The sequence below is a fragment of the Patella vulgata genome, chromosome 5, assembly GCF_932274485.2.
Source record: "Patella vulgata chromosome 5, xgPatVulg1.2, whole genome shotgun sequence".
NCBI lineage: Eukaryota > Metazoa > Mollusca > Gastropoda > Patellidae > Patella > Patella vulgata.
In genome coordinates, this window is record NC_065883.2 from 54338279 (window position 1) to 54357110 (window position 18832).

Consider the following 18832-nt stretch of genomic DNA (forward strand, 5'->3'; position numbering starts at 1 on the left):
CTAACACATTAACTTTTATTCAAGTGTCCAATACTAGTGTGTTGGATGCGAATGTTCTTTTCAACAGAAGCTCATTAAAATATATAACTCTCCAAACCATGTATACCTCATATGCTTCCAAATTTCGACTACTGTGACGTTATTTGGGATGAGAGTACCACCGAACTAACACATAAACTAGAACTTTTACAATTAGATGCACTCAGGACTATATATGCGGCGCTGTGAAGGGTACAAGATACCAACTGTTATATAAAGAACCCGGTTTTATCACACGGCGATATAAATTAATTTTATTCTACAAAATAGTAAACCATATCACTCCCGAATACTTATTCAACTGATATCACCTTATATAAATTCTTATCGCCTACGAAACCAAAGCAACATCCCAACATATTTCTGCAGAACTTCTTTATTTTCTTCTTCCTTTATACCACTCGATCTTCCTAAACCTAGTTGAAACGCTGAAAATTAATATTTTCATCTTCTCATGATCCTCGAGCTAGAAAACAAAATTGCTTCAAAAACTGTAGCCTATATCGCGTAAACAAGAAATCGCGATGTCAGGATTTTCAAGCAAAGGAGGCATAACTCTTGAATGAAGGGTCGCTGAATGCTGAAAATTGATATTGTTCGTTCTCTCATGTCCCTAGTACTTAACGCCAAATTTGAAAAGCTGCCAAAATGTTTTTGACAAAAGGGGCAGAACACCAAAAGGGAAGATCGCGGAAAGTTGAAAATCGATAGGGTTCGTCTTTTCAAGACCCAAATGCTTCACACCAAAAAGAAAAAGTTCTCGGCCGCAATGACAAGGGCCGTCATTCGAAAAGAAAAATTCAGAAAAATCGATAAGAATCATTGCCCAATGGTGCCTATGCTGTATATCAATATTGAGAGAATTCCTTCCAAAACCCTACCTATGCTGAATGGCGTTAACAAGAAATTTTCCGTCGGAGTGAAGGGGTGAATAGCCCTGGAAAAAAATCCCATGAACGCTGAAAATCGATCTGCAATCGTCACACTAAATTTGAAAATAATCTAGCCTTTTTTCGTATGGACGTATAAATATAATGTTTATACGAAATATTGAATTGAATCTTTATATCACTAAAATTAATACATAAAAACAAAAAAAAATCAAAAGAGACGCTTAATTCACAGAAATTAATGAACTGTAATAGAATCCCCGGGGAGTTTGGTGGCTATTAAAGCTCTTTAGGTTGGTTTGTTTACCCGGGATAGTAAAGTTAGCGTCGCATCATATATATTGTAAAGACAAGTTAGTTATGGGATTCGTTAGGCACAGAACACTTTTATCATTTGTCTATAGCTATTGCAGTGTTTTGTTACACTGGATTTGTGAATATAAAAGATAAATTATAAATAAACCCAACAGAAATTAAATAGGGTTTATCGATCTACCGTTCGGCAAGAACTGGGCTTATGAAGGCGATATACACAACATGTTCTCAAAAACAATATAATGTTAACGAATTTGTGCTGTGATAATGCATTTTAAGAGTTAGCAATATTTCTTCAGAATTGTTCATTTAATTCTAGATTAATTCCTTGATTGGCATTTTTCGACTGAGCACTATAAAAACGTAGCAACTGTTTACACAAAAGCGACGTATGGACAAATGTCTTTTCTTTCTTTTATTTCTCAGAAGAAACACAACAGCAAACCTGGAAATGGCAAGAAATGGCTTTGGATTTAACGTCCCACGGCCGTACAACAGCGTGTCTGTCTTTTCTTTATCGAATTCAAACTGTCAAGGGTTCTTTTACGTGATCACCAACGTGTACACCGCGGAATTCGGTCTTCGTCCCATCCAAACAAGGGGAGGCGAAGCTGAAGATCTCGAGGATCTTTCTCGGCCATACCGGGATGTAACCTATGATCTCCTGGTTAGTCAGACAGTGAATTTTCACTGAGTCATATGGGCTACCAATAAAGCAAGAGGAATACATACATATGTATTTATAGATGTAGATCGACAAATATGATAATAACACATTCTTGGTTAACAATGTATATTTCAAATGACAGTTCACTAAAAAAAAGGCCTCGTTTGGTATGTACATTCTACAAATAGAAAACTAGAATTCATTTCAATTACCTTTAGGCGCGCTACGCTGCAAGTCCCCGTATTCACATGACGGAAATATGCAGAGTTTGTGTATTAAGCTTTCAATATTTACAAACTTTAAAATGTAACACCGTCGTTAGTTTTTTTTTAGCATTTTTTAGATTTTGTTTTCTTCAGTAGTTTTGCAAATAAGAGTAGAGGTAAAATAATTTGGTGTCATATCTCAAACGAAGAAGTACTCTCTAGTAAAAACCCGAATGACTTGCTATTTCAGTAAATAGGCCTAAATAACTTCTTCGGGGGAGTTAATGGCAATGAGTTCATAGGGCAGCCTTTGTTGAAAATAATGCCGGTTTTTCAGTGGCAGTCGTTGCTCTCTTCTTTGAGTTACTATGGCGATAAGGGGAAAACAATCTTCTTACTTCCGCCACTTCGGGCGTTGACCTACTTGTAATTGCTCCTGCGCTAGCATTTAAAGTACATCCGCTTCTTGTGGTTTCTTAATAATTCTGCCAAGTCCTCCATGATGATGAGCTAAAGCACAGCAGACAGATTGAAAGCAGACGTACGGTTAAGAGTTATTTTCCCTGGGATCGTTCATTTTATTTTATTTTTGGAAAAATACGGTATTTTAATGGCATGCAAAAAGTCACGTGATTAAATTTATTTCCGTAAATTATGCATAAAGATAATCTCTAGTAGAAAAGTAGGAGTACAAATTCTGAAGTTGAAAGACGGATGTCAAAGGTTGATTATTGAAAGAACAAATTCTGTTGTTAAAAGTAGAATATTTACGACATAAAAGTTGAAAAACGCAAGAGGTACAAGTTTTCCACGCGAAAATGCCCCTCATCGATCCGAATTTTCTTTTATATTTCATTTTTTACTTTCTACTCTAGATCGCATTTTGAACCTGATACTCCGCCTTCGAGAAATAGACTGCCGTCGAAAATGCAGCCTGGCAGTATTTCAGACACACTAGCTTATATCCGAACAGAGAGGGGTGTGTCCAACGAACGGGGTGAGTGAATCAAAGTGGATGAATATTCTTGCCGCGTTGAACCCATACCCAAAAACTTTGAAGATTGTAAAAAACACTTCTCAAGTGGTTTATGTGTTATTGTTTATAGTATGTTTACAGCAATATGGGTTCACTCGGACTTTACAACATGCAAGTTTAGACTGAGTGGGAATATGGGATTTAATCACCGTACGATGTATTGATTACAGAAAAATATCCCAAATATATATTTTTTTTTTAAAAATTAGGGGAGGGGGGAGGGCAAACCAAATTTACAGGAGGGCAAATGCCTGGCATCGCCACTGTTCGCACCTTCTGTTGCACATTTTCCGAAAGCCTTGAAAACACAATATAGGCTTTGATCATCGATTCTCCCTGTTGCCGTCCATCTCTTGCAAAATGTTGGCGTATCTTCCATGCCAACCGATTGTTTTATTAAGATATACGTAATCAGAACAGGGTGGCTAACTGCTTCTTCCTTGAAGGATCACGAGAGTTACTTTAGTGAGTGATATTAGCACTGTTTTCTAAATCGAAAAGTGAAAGATATTGTACAAAAAGTATGCTGATTGTAATTCCATAAAAATATCAATTGTTTTATGTTGTTTTCGAGATTTATAGACAAACGTAAGTTCTTTTTAATCGATTTTTAAATTTAAGTTAGCTGGATATCCTCCGTTTCTTGTTTGTCACGAAGGGAAGTATTAGATATTTGTAAAAAAAATGGAATCAATGAATTCAAAATGAAAATTTGAACAGAATGATAATAAAAAGCTAAATATCCCAAGTCCGCGATAAAATATTCTCTCGCAATTTTAAACGAAATTACCACAAAACGAAACACTGTCGTTTAAATATAATATTTTCATCGAATTATTCATTTTGTATCTAATACATATGGAATCATTTCGATATTTTTAGCTAAAAATGTTAAAATTTGAATTTGATCTGAACAATGAAACAATTATGGAATTTGGATTTATCAACTTGAAACACTGGAAGAGAGGTAAATTATTATTATGAGAACACTTACCTATATTCATTGAAAAATTACACCCTCCAATTAATTGTATTCCAAATAATAGTAATAATGGCCGATAAGTTGTTAACGCCATTTCAATGTGAACCATTTCTATGCGTTATAAAATACAAGCTATATCTAGTAGGCCGCATGGTGATACGACTGGGATAAAAATCGATTTAAGCTGAAATCGATCTTCAGGTATTGTTATTACCATACACATGTATATGATCATGGTACGGGGTTGTGAAGCAATCATAAAATGTGTCACTGTCATGAGCGTCCAATTATAACTCTTCAGGTATTTGCAGGGGGTTGGATATGGCCGAATGGTTAGCATGTGCGCGCTGTATCATAACGTCTGTCATTGAGTCAACTGGCGTGATTTCGATTCCTCCATAGAACGTGACTAGGAGTAGCGTCGCCTGGGTTTTCTCTGGGTCCCCCGGTTTCCTCCCACTGCTCAAGACCCCTACGCGCAAGCGAATTATTGAAATAAAATTGAACCATGTGTTAGCCCCGAAATGACCTAGTTTGTGTCGAGTGGGCGTTATATCCCATGTCTCCCTCTCCGGGTATTTGCGTATTACACCAACTATGCAATGGTATATTCGTGGTTGTATAAGGACGAAAGTTGTTGATTACTGGGGAATAATAATCATCATCATATACACAATAATTAATTTAATTTTCACGGTTAACCACCACTCCCGAATCCATTAACATCTGTGGCTATATTATAAAGGTGATTAGTCGATATAATGCATCTGTAATAGGTTGCTCGACATATCCAACAGTGGATTTTATTACCAGTTGGTTAAAATCCTTGTTTTACTTTTGAGAATACCAATATAAGAACCTTATTACGACTAGTGAACTAATATGACTACATGACTGTTAATTAATCCCCGTTGTATTATTGATTAAGGTTCATTTTCATTGATTAGCTGAATTCTTGGTTCATAAAAAAGATTAGTTAAATCTTCGATGAATATATATTCATATAACCACCAGAATTTTATCAAATCAATTTACCTCGAACAAAACCCACAAGTTGGGGTATTCATTTTTTTTTAACCTAATGAAATGGTTTTAGCTGGTACACACATCACGTATCCGTGAAGAAAATATAAATATAGCTATTTGAAATACACGCAAATTGCTCTTCAAACCACTGTGACACATTGGAATGTTACCTTCTCGTGTACTTTTATTTGATTTTAATTATATAATTATTCTGGCCACTGATCAAATTCAGAGTTGCGTTAGCATAGCGGAAGTGGGGTCTCGCGATTTGTAAATCTTATAGTATAGCCAGGTCGGTTAAAGGTCTATATTTTCATTGAAATGTTTACTTTTTAATATGCGTTGTTTGCTATGTTCTCTTTCGAATAAGAGCGCTACACACGCGTTTTTTGACCTCATTTCCAGTCTCTATTTTGGATATTTCATCATTGGCTAGATGTGCATAGAAGTTATATCTCATATCACCATAGGTTAATATATTCGGTTCATATCAACCGCTGATGACGCCATCTCAGGTTGATATATTTGGTTCATATCAACCGCTGATAACGTTGATGATCGGAATAATACAAAGAACACAGAAATCAATTTTTATTCTTTTGACAATTGAAAAAAAATTATGGTACATTTTGTAGCATTCAGCACCGAAATAGATGGCGTACTTATCGTCACACGTCGGTGGACCCCGCCCCTTAGACGTGTGTCCATCTTTCCGATATTAAAGTGGTGGAAACCATTACAATATGAGGTTTTTGTGTCACAGTTCATATTGCCTATAGTAAAGTAGATAACAAAAGCGTGGAACATATGCAAGAATGTTAGAAAAACAGTATTCTATAAAATAAGGAAAGGGCTGAAATATACCAAGAGTTTTTAGAAATGGACATTCCCTTCATCCCTCGCAAACTGTAGGAAAACCAAGACTAAATGAGTCGGTGAACCAAACTAAACGGATAAACGAAGATGACGCCATTGCCACTCCTCGAAGGACACCATGAAAAAGAACTACTGGACCTTCTGAAAAACACGCTGATCGCAGACATTTCTACGGAGGAAAATAAGTCACACGCGATATGGAAAAAAAGAACAAATTATGCCTTACCAACTTGCCAACGCGTGCTTCAGAAATAGGGCGCATCCACACAGTGACGAACAAGATACCGAGGAACCCAATTCTTCCGATGCGCCACTATCTCGAGACACCTGGCAAACGGCCGGGAATAAAAATGCAAAAACCAAGGACGAAATTCGGGACACAAAGAACCATTCATAGTCTTAAATGATTACGAGATATACCTCACCCAGAAAGATTTAAAATTCACACCACGCCTAGAGCAAATATGTAGAGTAGAGTGGGATATAAACGCTTTCTGTAGGAAGCTACGACTAAAGGAAATTTTGTGTGAAACGGTTAAACTGCGCCAGAAGATGTTGTGGGGAACAAGTCACTTCAACCCCAGGCGTTGCAAGTACGTCACGTCGCTGGACAATTTCATCGACTATTTAACCAAGTTGCCACTCCCTATAAACCGCAACGCAAAATAAAATATGTCAAAGAGGAACAGTGCGCTATAAATTCTTTGAAATCTAACGACACGATCGTTATTAAAGGGGGGGGGGGGCATCGTTATCATGGATTAATAATCGGCTTAATACTAAATCACAAAATCGAACTGAGGGACAACGAATATGATTATCTCCGGAAATTCGAGTATAAAACAAGTCAGTTTATGGTCTTCCAAAAATCCATAAATCCAAGATGATCAAGGTGTCCATTAAACACTAAAATGCCGAATTCAAGTCAGGCGATCTCCCATTCAGAACAATAATTGCCGGTCCGTACTATCCTACTAACATATATCAATTCTCATTGATATCTTACACACGCCGTACGTGCCAAATTAAAAATATGTTATTCGGAGTGACATAAATTTCGTTAATACATTACTCCAAAATCTAAAAAATGGCGACTATTTCGTATCCATGGATGTTTGTAATATGTATGGCCACATTTCCCCAGACCGTAGACTATTGGCTGAATAAACATCCTGAATGAAGTCATGGGAGAATTTTAAAAAGAAAATTCATCATAGCCATTCGCACACTTTTACATTTGGTATAGCGATGGGTACCAACGATCAGCTGCCACAATTAAGTAACTTAACAATGGGATTTCTTGAGGAAAAATTACACTCAATTGTAGAAATTGAACATGGCGTGGATTACAGATTATATTTAGAAAATCAGTTGAAACGATTCAATGACCATGTATTCTGTATTTTGGAATGCACGAATTGGCAACGATGCAGATTGCAACAAATAAAGAATCTAAATATCAAATTCACATTTCAAACGAACTATCTGCAAATCGCATTCGTATATTGTCGTCGCCCCATGTCTTTCTTTCTGTTCGTCCACAATTTGTTTGTGGACACTCTACAGAACACAATTCTTATCCGATGTTGACGAAACCTAAAATATAGGTCTAACTCCCAAAGATCTAGGTTCCTTTCGATGTTGGAATGTTTCGGAACATAACTTCATGGATTATGGCCGCTGATTGTACGAAAAATCACGGTTTTAACTTGTGGACACACTAGAGGTAACAATTTTCATCTGATTTTGATCAAACTTGAAATGCATGTTTAAAACCGTTCGAATATTATATCACCGTTACACCGTGATGTTGGTTGAGTTCGAATTTCGTGAAAATCGGACCAAAACTGCAAGACAAAATTGTCGCCCCGCGTACGCAAATAGTGTAAACATATGGTAATAATAATAATATTTATTATTTAACGACAATTACATCAACATAGATCTCAATAGGCGGTACAACATCAAAAAGAAAAACAACAAAATGTATGTATATAAATAACATTTACGTTAAAAGTAGATCCACAATTAAATATAATAATTAAATAATTAAAACTGATAATATGCTATGCTAAAAAGGTGAGTTTTTAGTTGGGATTTAAAAGATTCAAGTGATGGAGCATTACGGATATTTAAAGGTGTGTCATTCCAAAGACGAGGGGCGACAATAGAAAACGCTTGTTTGCCATAAAACTCCTGCTTGTAACGTGGCTCGAACAGTTGTATTCCTGATGAAGATCTGGTGGTTCTAGTTGACTGACGACAGGAGATAAGATCACGTAAGTACGAAGGTGCTCTTGATTGTGTAGAATTTTAAAATGGATTCGTTGTGCGATGGGTAACCAGTGTAGTGAGAAAAGAATGAGAGTGATGTGTAAAGATTTCGTAGTGTGACAGACAAGGCGTGCAGCGGAGTTTTGAAGGCATTGGATACGCTTGATTAGATAGTCCGGTGCATTAAGAACGTGTTCGTGAGAAAAGCATGCAAAATGTGACAAGGCCCTAAATCATGAATCCGGACCATACAACATTACAACCACTGTTGGTTCCTTAGGACCCCCAGATGCACATGCGGGCATATTGCGATCCAAATCCCACCAGTACCCACAGAAATTATTCTTCGTTATTTTCTTAAAAATAATGGCTAATTTTAATGCATTTCTTAACTAAATTTTAAGTCTCACTCACGCAACGGATACTCACCTGAACGAAATTCTTTTTAGGGATTTTGTAGGCCTACTGTCCCTTGAAATATTCCACAAAATTATTTTCACTTGAATCCAGCCATAGAGCCTGGGTTAGAGTTTCGATACATGAAGTCCAGGGGGGTGGATGGCTGAATGGTTAGCGCGCGCGCTGTATCATAAAGTCTGTCATTGAGTCGACTGGCGTGGTTTCGAATCCCCGGTTGTACGTGACAAGGAGTAGGGTCGCCTGTCCAACCTCGTGGGTTTTCTCCGGGTCCTCCGGTTTCCTCCCACTGCTAAAGACCCCTACGCGCAAGCGAATTATTGAAATAAAATTAAACCATATGTTAGTCCCGAAATGACCTAGTTTGTGTCGAGTGGACGTTAAACCCCATTTCTCTCTCTCTCACATGAAGTCCATGGCATCAAATAAAATAGGCTATGTTTCGACACGTTTCTCTTCACTGCGGCGGCGTGGGGGGGGGGGGGGGGCGAGGGTGAATACATGTGCTTTTAGTACTTTATCTCCACTATATATATCAACAATAATATTGGATGCAGCTCGCCCCAGTTTTTCGGAGCGAGTGTTGAAAGTAGGCACACTCGGCAGATATTACGACACTTTCGGATACGATGTAAGTTAAGTTATTGTCAACTTTTCTGCCATACATCAAGATGAAATTTCGAATGTAGCTTCCCCACGGTAATACAAAGCCCAGAAGGGCACTTCCGGTATCAGTGACGTCACTTCCGGTTTCTTGGACTTGACACTAATATACCCATGTGACATATTGCTGAAAAGGTCATCACATGTACATTACGATTCTGTCATTACCACACGTTTTTACAGAGACGTCAAGGGAATATGGCCAAAAACATCGCCGCAAACTTGATCTGAGTATATGAGACGATGATAAAAAGAAATATACGAAATGTAAAGATATCATTAATTTGAATAGTATTCCATATATATTATGTACATATCATACATATACAGTTACTAGCAATATTATAACTCGTAATACATATAGGCCTGTATCTCATATCACCATTCGGTTCGAATTTTTTGATTTCACACCGTTTCGCTTTATACAGTGTACTCGTGAAAAAGGACACTGGATTCAACACACTAAATGAAAATACATAATATAAAACGTTACAAATCGTGAATGCAAAAAGTGGCACAGCATACTGACAGTTCTCTTTTCACAACATTTTAAAAGAGACTGGATGTCAAAGAAATGAAGAGAGTCAGGATCATGAATGCTTAATTCAGAGTTGATGTCCTCAATATATGGTCATAAATGAATATACGGCACACACTGCAATGAATATGATGATATGATCAGAGTGGAAATGAAATTAAGATCAAGATAAATCAATAGAGATCAAGATAATCAATCAAAAAATACCTTCTAAAGCGAGTAAATACCCAAAGTTCCCAGGGTTCCTGTGATTTGTATAGATCCGATGCAGTGAAACTTTTTTCAGATAAATTATGTGTCACTAATATACTTCAGCCCTCAAGGTCGATGTCGACCATGCACCCCGCCGCAGTCGAGAAAAACGCGATTTAAAATGGGTCTAATTTCAGTGTTTTGGATACCTAGGTTTTTCAAACTAGTCTCATTTCTACACTCCAACTTGAACTTCGTTGATATTGGGCATATATTGAGGGGGACCCAAGGTGGTTCATACTTCATTATGAACAGTTTCGAAAAATGTGTACCGAAGCCGCAGTTGCCGTCAAAAGTATGGTATTTTTCTCACTGAAAATAGCGTCGTTTTAAACCCAAAAAATCGGGGCGACCAAGCTCCGCAATCAGGTGGAGCAGAAACCTACTTTATTTTCTGTGGGGTCTGAGGTCCCCCGGGGTACCAACCACCAAGTTTGATCAAAATCGGTTTCCTGCTGCCTTATCACTTTTTGCAGAATTTGCATGGTCTTCTCACGGACTCGTTCTTAGACAATAGTCTAAACGAAAAATGATAAAAGCATGGACCAGTTTTTCAGTATTGGTGCGGTCTAAGATATTTCTAATTCGGCCTATTCGATACAAAGCAAAACTTGCAGATCTACATACAGAAATAATATGTGATGACAATGAGCATACGTTGTCAAGATTAAAACCAAGATTTCTAACACTACTTACAGGATGTACAAATTCACTATCAATACAAACAGTGTTTAAAATAGACTGATTTCGAAATTTATAATAAAAATATATGACCTCTGTCTTGCCGTCGTTAAGTACAAGTCTGTTTGCTGCCATCCATGCCCTGATTTTATCTACACATTTTTCTATTGAATCAGTACACAGGTCACCGGATTTAAATGAAAAATAGATCTGAGTGTCATCAGCGTAAACCATAAAATCAAGGCCATACTGGTTTATAATGTCCTCAAGTAGTGTGCAGTTAGGACTGAACAAAACCGGACCTAACACACTGCCTTGCGGGACGCCATATTTTAATACTGACGCTTTTGATGATGCAGAGCCTACTTTCACAGATTGTTTTCTGCCGACTAAGTAAGTTTCAAACCAAGAGAGGGCTTTACAACTGGATCCGAAGCGTCTATGCACACGTTGTAATAGAATGGAATGGCCTATCGCATCGAAAGCCGCTGAAAGGTCAATTATTACCAGAAGGACATAGGTGGAATGGAATTTGCGATATACCGATTGGAACTTGCAGTACATGGAGTTATCGGATAGATACTTATCGACTTGATTAAACACAACCTTTTCTAAAAGTTTGCCAAGGAACGAAATATTAGACACATATCTGTAATGTTTTTTAGTTCATTTGGATATCAAGGCTGTGGACTCTATAGAGGTCATAATTTTGATGCAACTTGAAATGCAATGTTTATATCCCAAAGATCTTGGTTCCTTACGATATTCGCGCATATCGGATCATAACTTCCTAAATGATGGCCCCTGATTGTACGGAAAATCGCGTTTTTAGCTTGTAATTCCTCTAGAGGTCACAATTATTATCCGATTTTAAAAAAAAAACCTACAAAAATATCACCGTTACATCGAATTTCTTGAAAATCAGACAAAACTGCCGGACAAAATGGCCGCCCCTCGTACGCAAACAGTTTAAACATCTAGTATATCAAGGTTGAGGACGCTCAAGCTGTCACACTTTAGATCCAATTTTGATGAAACTTGAAATGCATGTTTATAACCCAAAGGTCTTGGTTCCTTTCAATATTCGAGCATATCGAATCGTAACTTCCTGAATTATAGCCCCTGATTGTACGAAAAATCGCGTTTTTAGCTTGTGGTCCCTCTAGAGGTCACAATTATTATCCGATTTGAAAAACCGTTCGAATATATCACCGTTACACCGTAATATCGATATGATTTTCATAACTGTACTTGTCAACGCCAATATGAATTGTAACATAAAAAATCTCATATATGTCTTGACATGTAATGGTGGGCAAAATGTTTACATCGGGGGGACAGACACATATGGGAAAGAGTACGCAACCTTCGACGGGAGTGTAATATTGAAAATGGTCCTTTTTTTGTAAATAGACATATAAGTTTAGATGTGCAAACCACCTACAAGTAAAATTTCAAATTTTCCCTTTTTATAAAATGAAAGTCAATGACATGAATAGAAAATTAATGGAAAACCATTTATTACAAAATACGTTCCTCGGCTTAATAGTCAATCAGTAATAATTGGCCATTAATTAACTTCTTAATCTATCACTTTATTATCTTCCACTCATTGTATCTAAATTGTACCCATATACAACAGATTAACACACATTTAAAACAACCATTGTTTATTATCCCGCGCCGAACGTAGTTAGAGAGGGATATTGAAATGGGTGTGTTCCCACTTAGCCGGCAGACTGTTAATCCTTTGATTGAAAACTATAGTCTGTTTAAAAGTAGTCACTCAAGAACTGTTCACTAGTGTTCAGCGTTAATGAGCTCTTAATAAAATTTATTAACCAGCTAATTAATGACATTTTGAACACAGTTCATGCCGACGTTATGATTTCAAACATGAATTCAATTCACTATATTAATATAAATAGATGGTCGATCTGTGTCGAAATTATATTTATTTTAAAATGGCAAGCGTTCGGGTAATAATCGAGGTGGTCGAAATTTAATACACAATGGTTACAAGTACCAAATAAAGTCAAGCAGACTAAATGCCGTCCATTGGAACTGTTCAACATGCCCAGCTACTGTAAACACGAAGAATGATGTTCTTATAACCGTCCTTCCATCCCGATTTCGTTTCCGGAACATATTTTATTATCTTATCAAGAAATCTTTTTGAAACTTTGTACAAACATCAACCTAGTATAGTATTTTATTTTCTGATGTAAAAACTTATTTTTTAACATACAACAGCTAATTGCGGTAGGCAAAGGCTGGTGGGCCGACTTTACAGGACTAGGGACCCTGCCGAGCTACTGTGGTCAGAGTATACATCTTCTGGCTTGTCCCATTGATATTCCAAGAAGCTGCATTCCTTATGCCTTCCAAACAACTGTAAGGGCGCGGGATAGGGATGAATAGTCATCTAGTTGTAAATATATTTTGGAGAGAACTTATATAGGCTTTTGCCTGTTTCCAATCCGATTGAATAACAAATAATGCTTTAACGTATGCAGAAGTTGCTTAGCAATAACACTAATCAAAATCAATTGATTTTTAACCCAACCATTACTACAGCTATGATTATTGAAGTGGGTTTATTCCTTGTTATACATAGGTTGCTAAATGTAACGACTGAATGGGCGCGTAATGACAATTGATTAATTACTTTCTGACATCAATTTTCGTTATTCAAACTCGTTAATGTGAAAATAGCGTTCATTTTGTAACTCCCGGCAAAAATGTTTTATTCCTGTTATAGGAAAACTATCATTTTATTCAGATCAAAAATGGTCTATAACGAATGGTTATAAATAATTTCTTCAGCTCTTTTTGAAGCCGTATTTTTAAAGGTGCTAAATCGCTAATATTTGGGACGTAGAAAGTGGCACAAATGTGTCGCAACGTATATAATAATGTAATATGAATGTAATTAAACTGATTAACATTCATTTGTTTCTGTTTTTACTGTAATATCTAATCAGTTATGTTCGGCGAAATACGCCAGACGTCTCAATCGAATCGCAATCTCTAGCGTCTGGTTATTCAGTCTTCACCAATAGAATTTATTGCGCATGCTCTCCAGATAAGAATATGACGTCACCGTTTGACATTACTCGTGAATATGTCTAGCCACTTTCTTCGACTCCCTTGATGCAAATGGCGCTGAACCGTATTATGGTACACGATTCGTGTACCTATGGTAAAATGTTTATTTTGTCTTAAATATTGGATATCAGAAGCCCATCTTTTCCCGGTGGAATCACAACATCAATGTTGATTTAAATTGACTTAGCTACTTTAAGCGAAAATCTGCCGGTTTCTAGAAGTATTACTACACCCTTCAAAAAATAAATACAAATATCATATTCAGACTCAGCTAATTATTGATAAAAATCAAAAGAGTGAAATGATTTTCACTATCGTTCGTTAAACCTATTGAAAATCATCAAAGTATTGACATCCGCTATATTTGTTTAAAAGTGTGCAGATTATGTCAAATTAAAAGACTGCCTCTTTAAATTAAAAGACTGACTTCGACATGATTCCCGAAAATCCAGGCCACATGGAAAAGTATGCTTTATTGCATCTTTTTGGCAAATATTTTAAATCTGGTGGCAATAGTCAGACAGGATTGATTTATTTTCCAAGAACATGCACGTAAACCAAATTAAATGAAATGTGGTTTAATGTGCTGGTTTCATCATCAACCTGACTGATGAAGGGGTTTTCGCACTGACAGCTGCGTCCATGCCTACTCTTTACCGAACCCTAACTGGCAAGAGCTCTTTTACTTGCATGGCAATGTGTATATGATTAGAGGCCGTTCCTTGCCAGAAAGCTTCTTACTATCCTGATTCTTCCCTGACCACCAACCATTTAATAGTAAATAAACGAGAAGCGGACCAAACTTAAAAATAAAATAAAACCTGCGGACAAGACACACTGTCAAAATGGAATCGATCCCAGGCATGCAGTGATAACGCGCTTCAATTAAAATAAAACAAACATAAAGGGAAGCAACCCCGAAAAAAGAAATTTGCTGTAACTGGATAAACTATGGAATTATTACCAATCCACAACCAAATTTGACATCTATTACACTTCCTATTGTGAACGCTACATGTGTGGAACGTGATAAATAACTATATTAAATATTGGCCACCCAATGCGCACTGATCCTACTCTGTGCATTTTATGGCTAAATGACGATGGATTACAAGAGCTATTACCAGATTCCACTATTAATTTCAATCACTATTATACACTTTAAATAAAAACATATGCTCAATATTGCCGTATCTTGGTTTCGAGTTATCAATTCTACAAAAGAATTATTCAGCCAATGTACGGCGAGATGATTTACCCAATACTACCCAATACTAATTAAATATGTAAGGCAAAAGTGGGACAAAACCGCACTGGACCGTATCTCCCATCACCCTCAAAACAGTTTTGTGAATACCAACTTAGCTATACATGATGCATCCTTTTGTCTCAGATATTTCTATATAGTCGCCGTTGTCAACGCACCCAATAGGGACACATTTGTGGGTTACGTTGACAATGTTTGGCAATCCTTCGAAGATTTAAACACATAAGACGAGGTAACTGGTCTGTTAGTCGTTAAGCTGAAGGCGGTCAAATGCCGAGGCTGAAATGACCACACAGGGGTTCTTTATGAAATGGTGTGTGGGTGTATATTATACTACATCGACAACCCTCTGATAGATTCTACTACTGCGCAGAATGAAAACAAAATCTTGGTCGGGCCTATTTAGAGGTAAAACACTGAACTTTGGCTTCACCTCTACCAATGAGCTCATTTCCGCTAATTTACTTGCCTTGTTTTGGAAACAAAACACAAATAACCTGTAAACAGTATTAATGCATAGTTTAAAAGTAATAATCATAATATAAAACACTATGTATAATATATAACCCTTCTCTTTCGACTTAAATACGGTATAAAAATACTAGAGCGGGAGCCCGGGGGGTTTACCTAGCTGAAAAGCGTACCAATTTTCTCCTATATGGTATCAATGCATTTGTATCTGGTATCATCAAAATGTAAGTCTGCCGGGATTCTGGTGGTGAGTGTAGTATTCCAAGCCTAAAATGCCATGCCCCCAACTAGTCTAGATTAGCTCAAAAGTGTACCACATGAAATTCGCACAGCAGTGTACCGTACATCTTCCGGTATTATAAAAACACTCTGACAGACATTTCTAGTGGCGGGGAACCCCTGACAGAGCTATGTAATTGCCAGACATTTGTAGTGGTGGAGTATCCCTGACAAGAGTTATCTAATTTCCAGTCCATAGCTAGGTTAGATTAGCTGAAATCTTTACCTCCTAAAACAGCTTTGGAGTTGTTCAGTACCACGACCGGAATCATGAATGACCACTGCCAGACAGTTTGTGCGGTGGGTTATCCCTAATAGACACGCCCAAAATGCGTGTACACACTTTCGAAAACGATGTTGCAAAGCCCGGATGCCGGTCAGAAAAAGGAATAGCATCATCGCCTTAAGTGGGGACCATGTCGGCATGTAGCTGTCTTAGGGTTCGTCCTTACAATTAGTTACATTTCTGGTGATTTTAATAGGCAGGTTCAAAAGATGGTCTGGTACGAAGACAATAATTACACTACAGTTCTCTGTCTATGATTTATTCAATGCTTCTACTTGTTGGTGACACAAATTTGTTTGTTTCAACCCAAATTATCTATGCTTTTCGGGCTTAGAACTTTTCAGCCAGCCCTCGTATCCACTACCTATATGCCCTCGGCAAATTGTAAGAATCCGTCTTCTGCTTATTGTTTCTCTTTTACAGGACACATTATTAATTATTTAAATCATACCATTTATTAATAATATTGTAAGCATTGGATGATGACTGAAGAAGAAAGGGTTCGTCTGATACAAACTGGGGGTAATTCTAAATTATGTTATTTAAATCGATTTTACTATCCAGAAATATTAGAGCAACCGTAAAGCTGCACTACTTTGTTTCACGGTAAACGGTGAAAAGATAAAAGGTATGCCGACGCAAACTGATTTCAACAATGGTTTAATAACATTTTAAAGTACTTTTCGTCCGTCTGTGGACTATTCATAAATAATGTCATTGTATAAAGATGGACAGTATAGTATATTTATACATAATATTTACATAGTAACACTGGTTTTAATTGGCTATAGTTACCATTGTCTATGGTTATAGATAGTATATCGTTAACTACACTGTAAATAATGTTTGTGTATTTTTACCGTAAATTGACTGGCAGAAAGTTGCCAGTAAATTGACTTTATTTTAACACTGACTTGTAGTAAATTTACACATTTACACTTGAAATATACGTTGAATGTGTTTGTCCCCACTCGGCTAAGTAGTCCTAGGTCAGATCTTCGCGAACACATACAGTTTTGCTGACCTTTCAGCCGGGCGTGCAAAACATCATTCGATAATCAATGCCATGTCTTTAGCAACATGAGTAATTCACATACAAACGTAACATAACTATTTAACACAAATGCATCGTTTGCACTTTAAATTGAAAATATAATTAGTGTTTGTCCGAAATTACAAATTCAGTCTATCAGGTGGTTTAGTAACTCGGGAAGAATGACGTAAGAACTGGCATGACTGACTTGAGGGATCGTTGTATGATATGTTCCATTTAGCTGGATTACTTCCTGATGTCGTTAGTTTCAGTGATGAAGGTAAAGAGTGTTTTGCCTTGTCGTTTGTATAGTTGATTTAGATTTATCCACAGTACTAGAAATGTCAGTATCTTCTTCAATTTCATTATCACATTATCACTTCCGTTCGCTGATGTTTCATATTGAGCGACATTATGACGTTCATATCGACATTGTGGTTGATTTCCTTGTTGTACACAAGCATCCAAACTTAAGTCATATGGTTGTGCTATACTCGCATCATTTACTGGTTGAGTGTTATAATAACTAACGTTCAACAAATTGTCAGTTGGAATGTGCACTGGATTTGACGATTTATAACTTTCATCATTTTCACGCTTTGTGTTTTGATCCGAGTTTATGTAGTTATCTCCCTTGCGCATTTGGTCTACATGATGTTTCCAAACACGACCGTCATCTAACACGATAATATACTATTCAAAAAAAGTAGGGGATATTTGATTTTGGGGGCATAATACTAAAATATGCAAATGACTACGAAAAAAGTCACTATAGAACCTAACAGAAGAAACATTTCCAGTTACATGTGACGCCCAAACGCACCAATAGCTACCGCATGGAATGCAGGTGATGCTTGGGATCATCATGGGGGTCCAACCCAAGATTTGCACGACTCTGACTTTGAATGTTACAGTCATTGTGGCATTGAATTCCAGGGTGGAAACATCAGTTTAATTGTTTTAGTGACCAGAAAACAAATTTTGATATGCGTCGGCTTACCCAAAATGAAAGGTTACGTGCCCTTGGCATGCTACAGATCGGCACAACACAGGCGGTTGTGGCGCGGACGATGAATGTTTCTCAGTCTATCATAAGCAGGCTATGGTCCAGATACCGTGATACACAATCTGTACAGGACAGACCACGCTCAGGTCGACCAAGGGCGACAACTCAAGCCCAGGATCGATTTATCCATACCTTGGCCTTGAGAAATCGTGTCATCACAGCAAATCAGATCAGCGCTCGTCTTCAAACAGACACTGGTGTGAGAGTGAGTGGCCAGACGATTCGGAATCGACTGCATAGAGGTCACCTTCGCGCCCGACGTCCTCGCGTGATCGCTTGTTTGAGAGATCATCACATTCAGGCAAGACGTCGTTGGTGTAGGGATCGTCAACACTGGGATAATCGACGCTGGAGCAATGTGATGTTTTCAGATGAGTCAAGGTTCACTGTTGATTTTTTGGACAGACGTAGGAGGGTGTGGCGTCGTCGAAACGAGCGCTTCCAAGACGTTAACGTCATC

The 18832-nt window shown here is 37.4% G+C and overlaps 2 protein-coding genes across 3 annotated transcripts in view; one reads left to right on the forward strand and one right to left on the reverse strand.

Annotated features, from left to right (window-relative positions):
• Positions 1–4234, reverse strand: part of LOC126821238 (glutamate receptor ionotropic, kainate 1) — a 47700-nt gene extending 43466 nt beyond the window's left edge. The window contains exon 1 of the mRNA XM_050549621.2: positions 4148–4234. Coding sequence (XP_050405578.2) covers positions 4148–4229 — 82 coding nt within the window. The 5' untranslated portion in view covers positions 4230–4234. The remainder of the gene's footprint in view (positions 1–4147) is intronic.
• Positions 1–18832, forward strand: part of LOC126821237 (glutamate receptor ionotropic, kainate 2) — a 92152-nt gene that overhangs the window by 19919 nt on the left and 53401 nt on the right. The gene's annotated exons all lie outside the window — the stretch shown is intronic.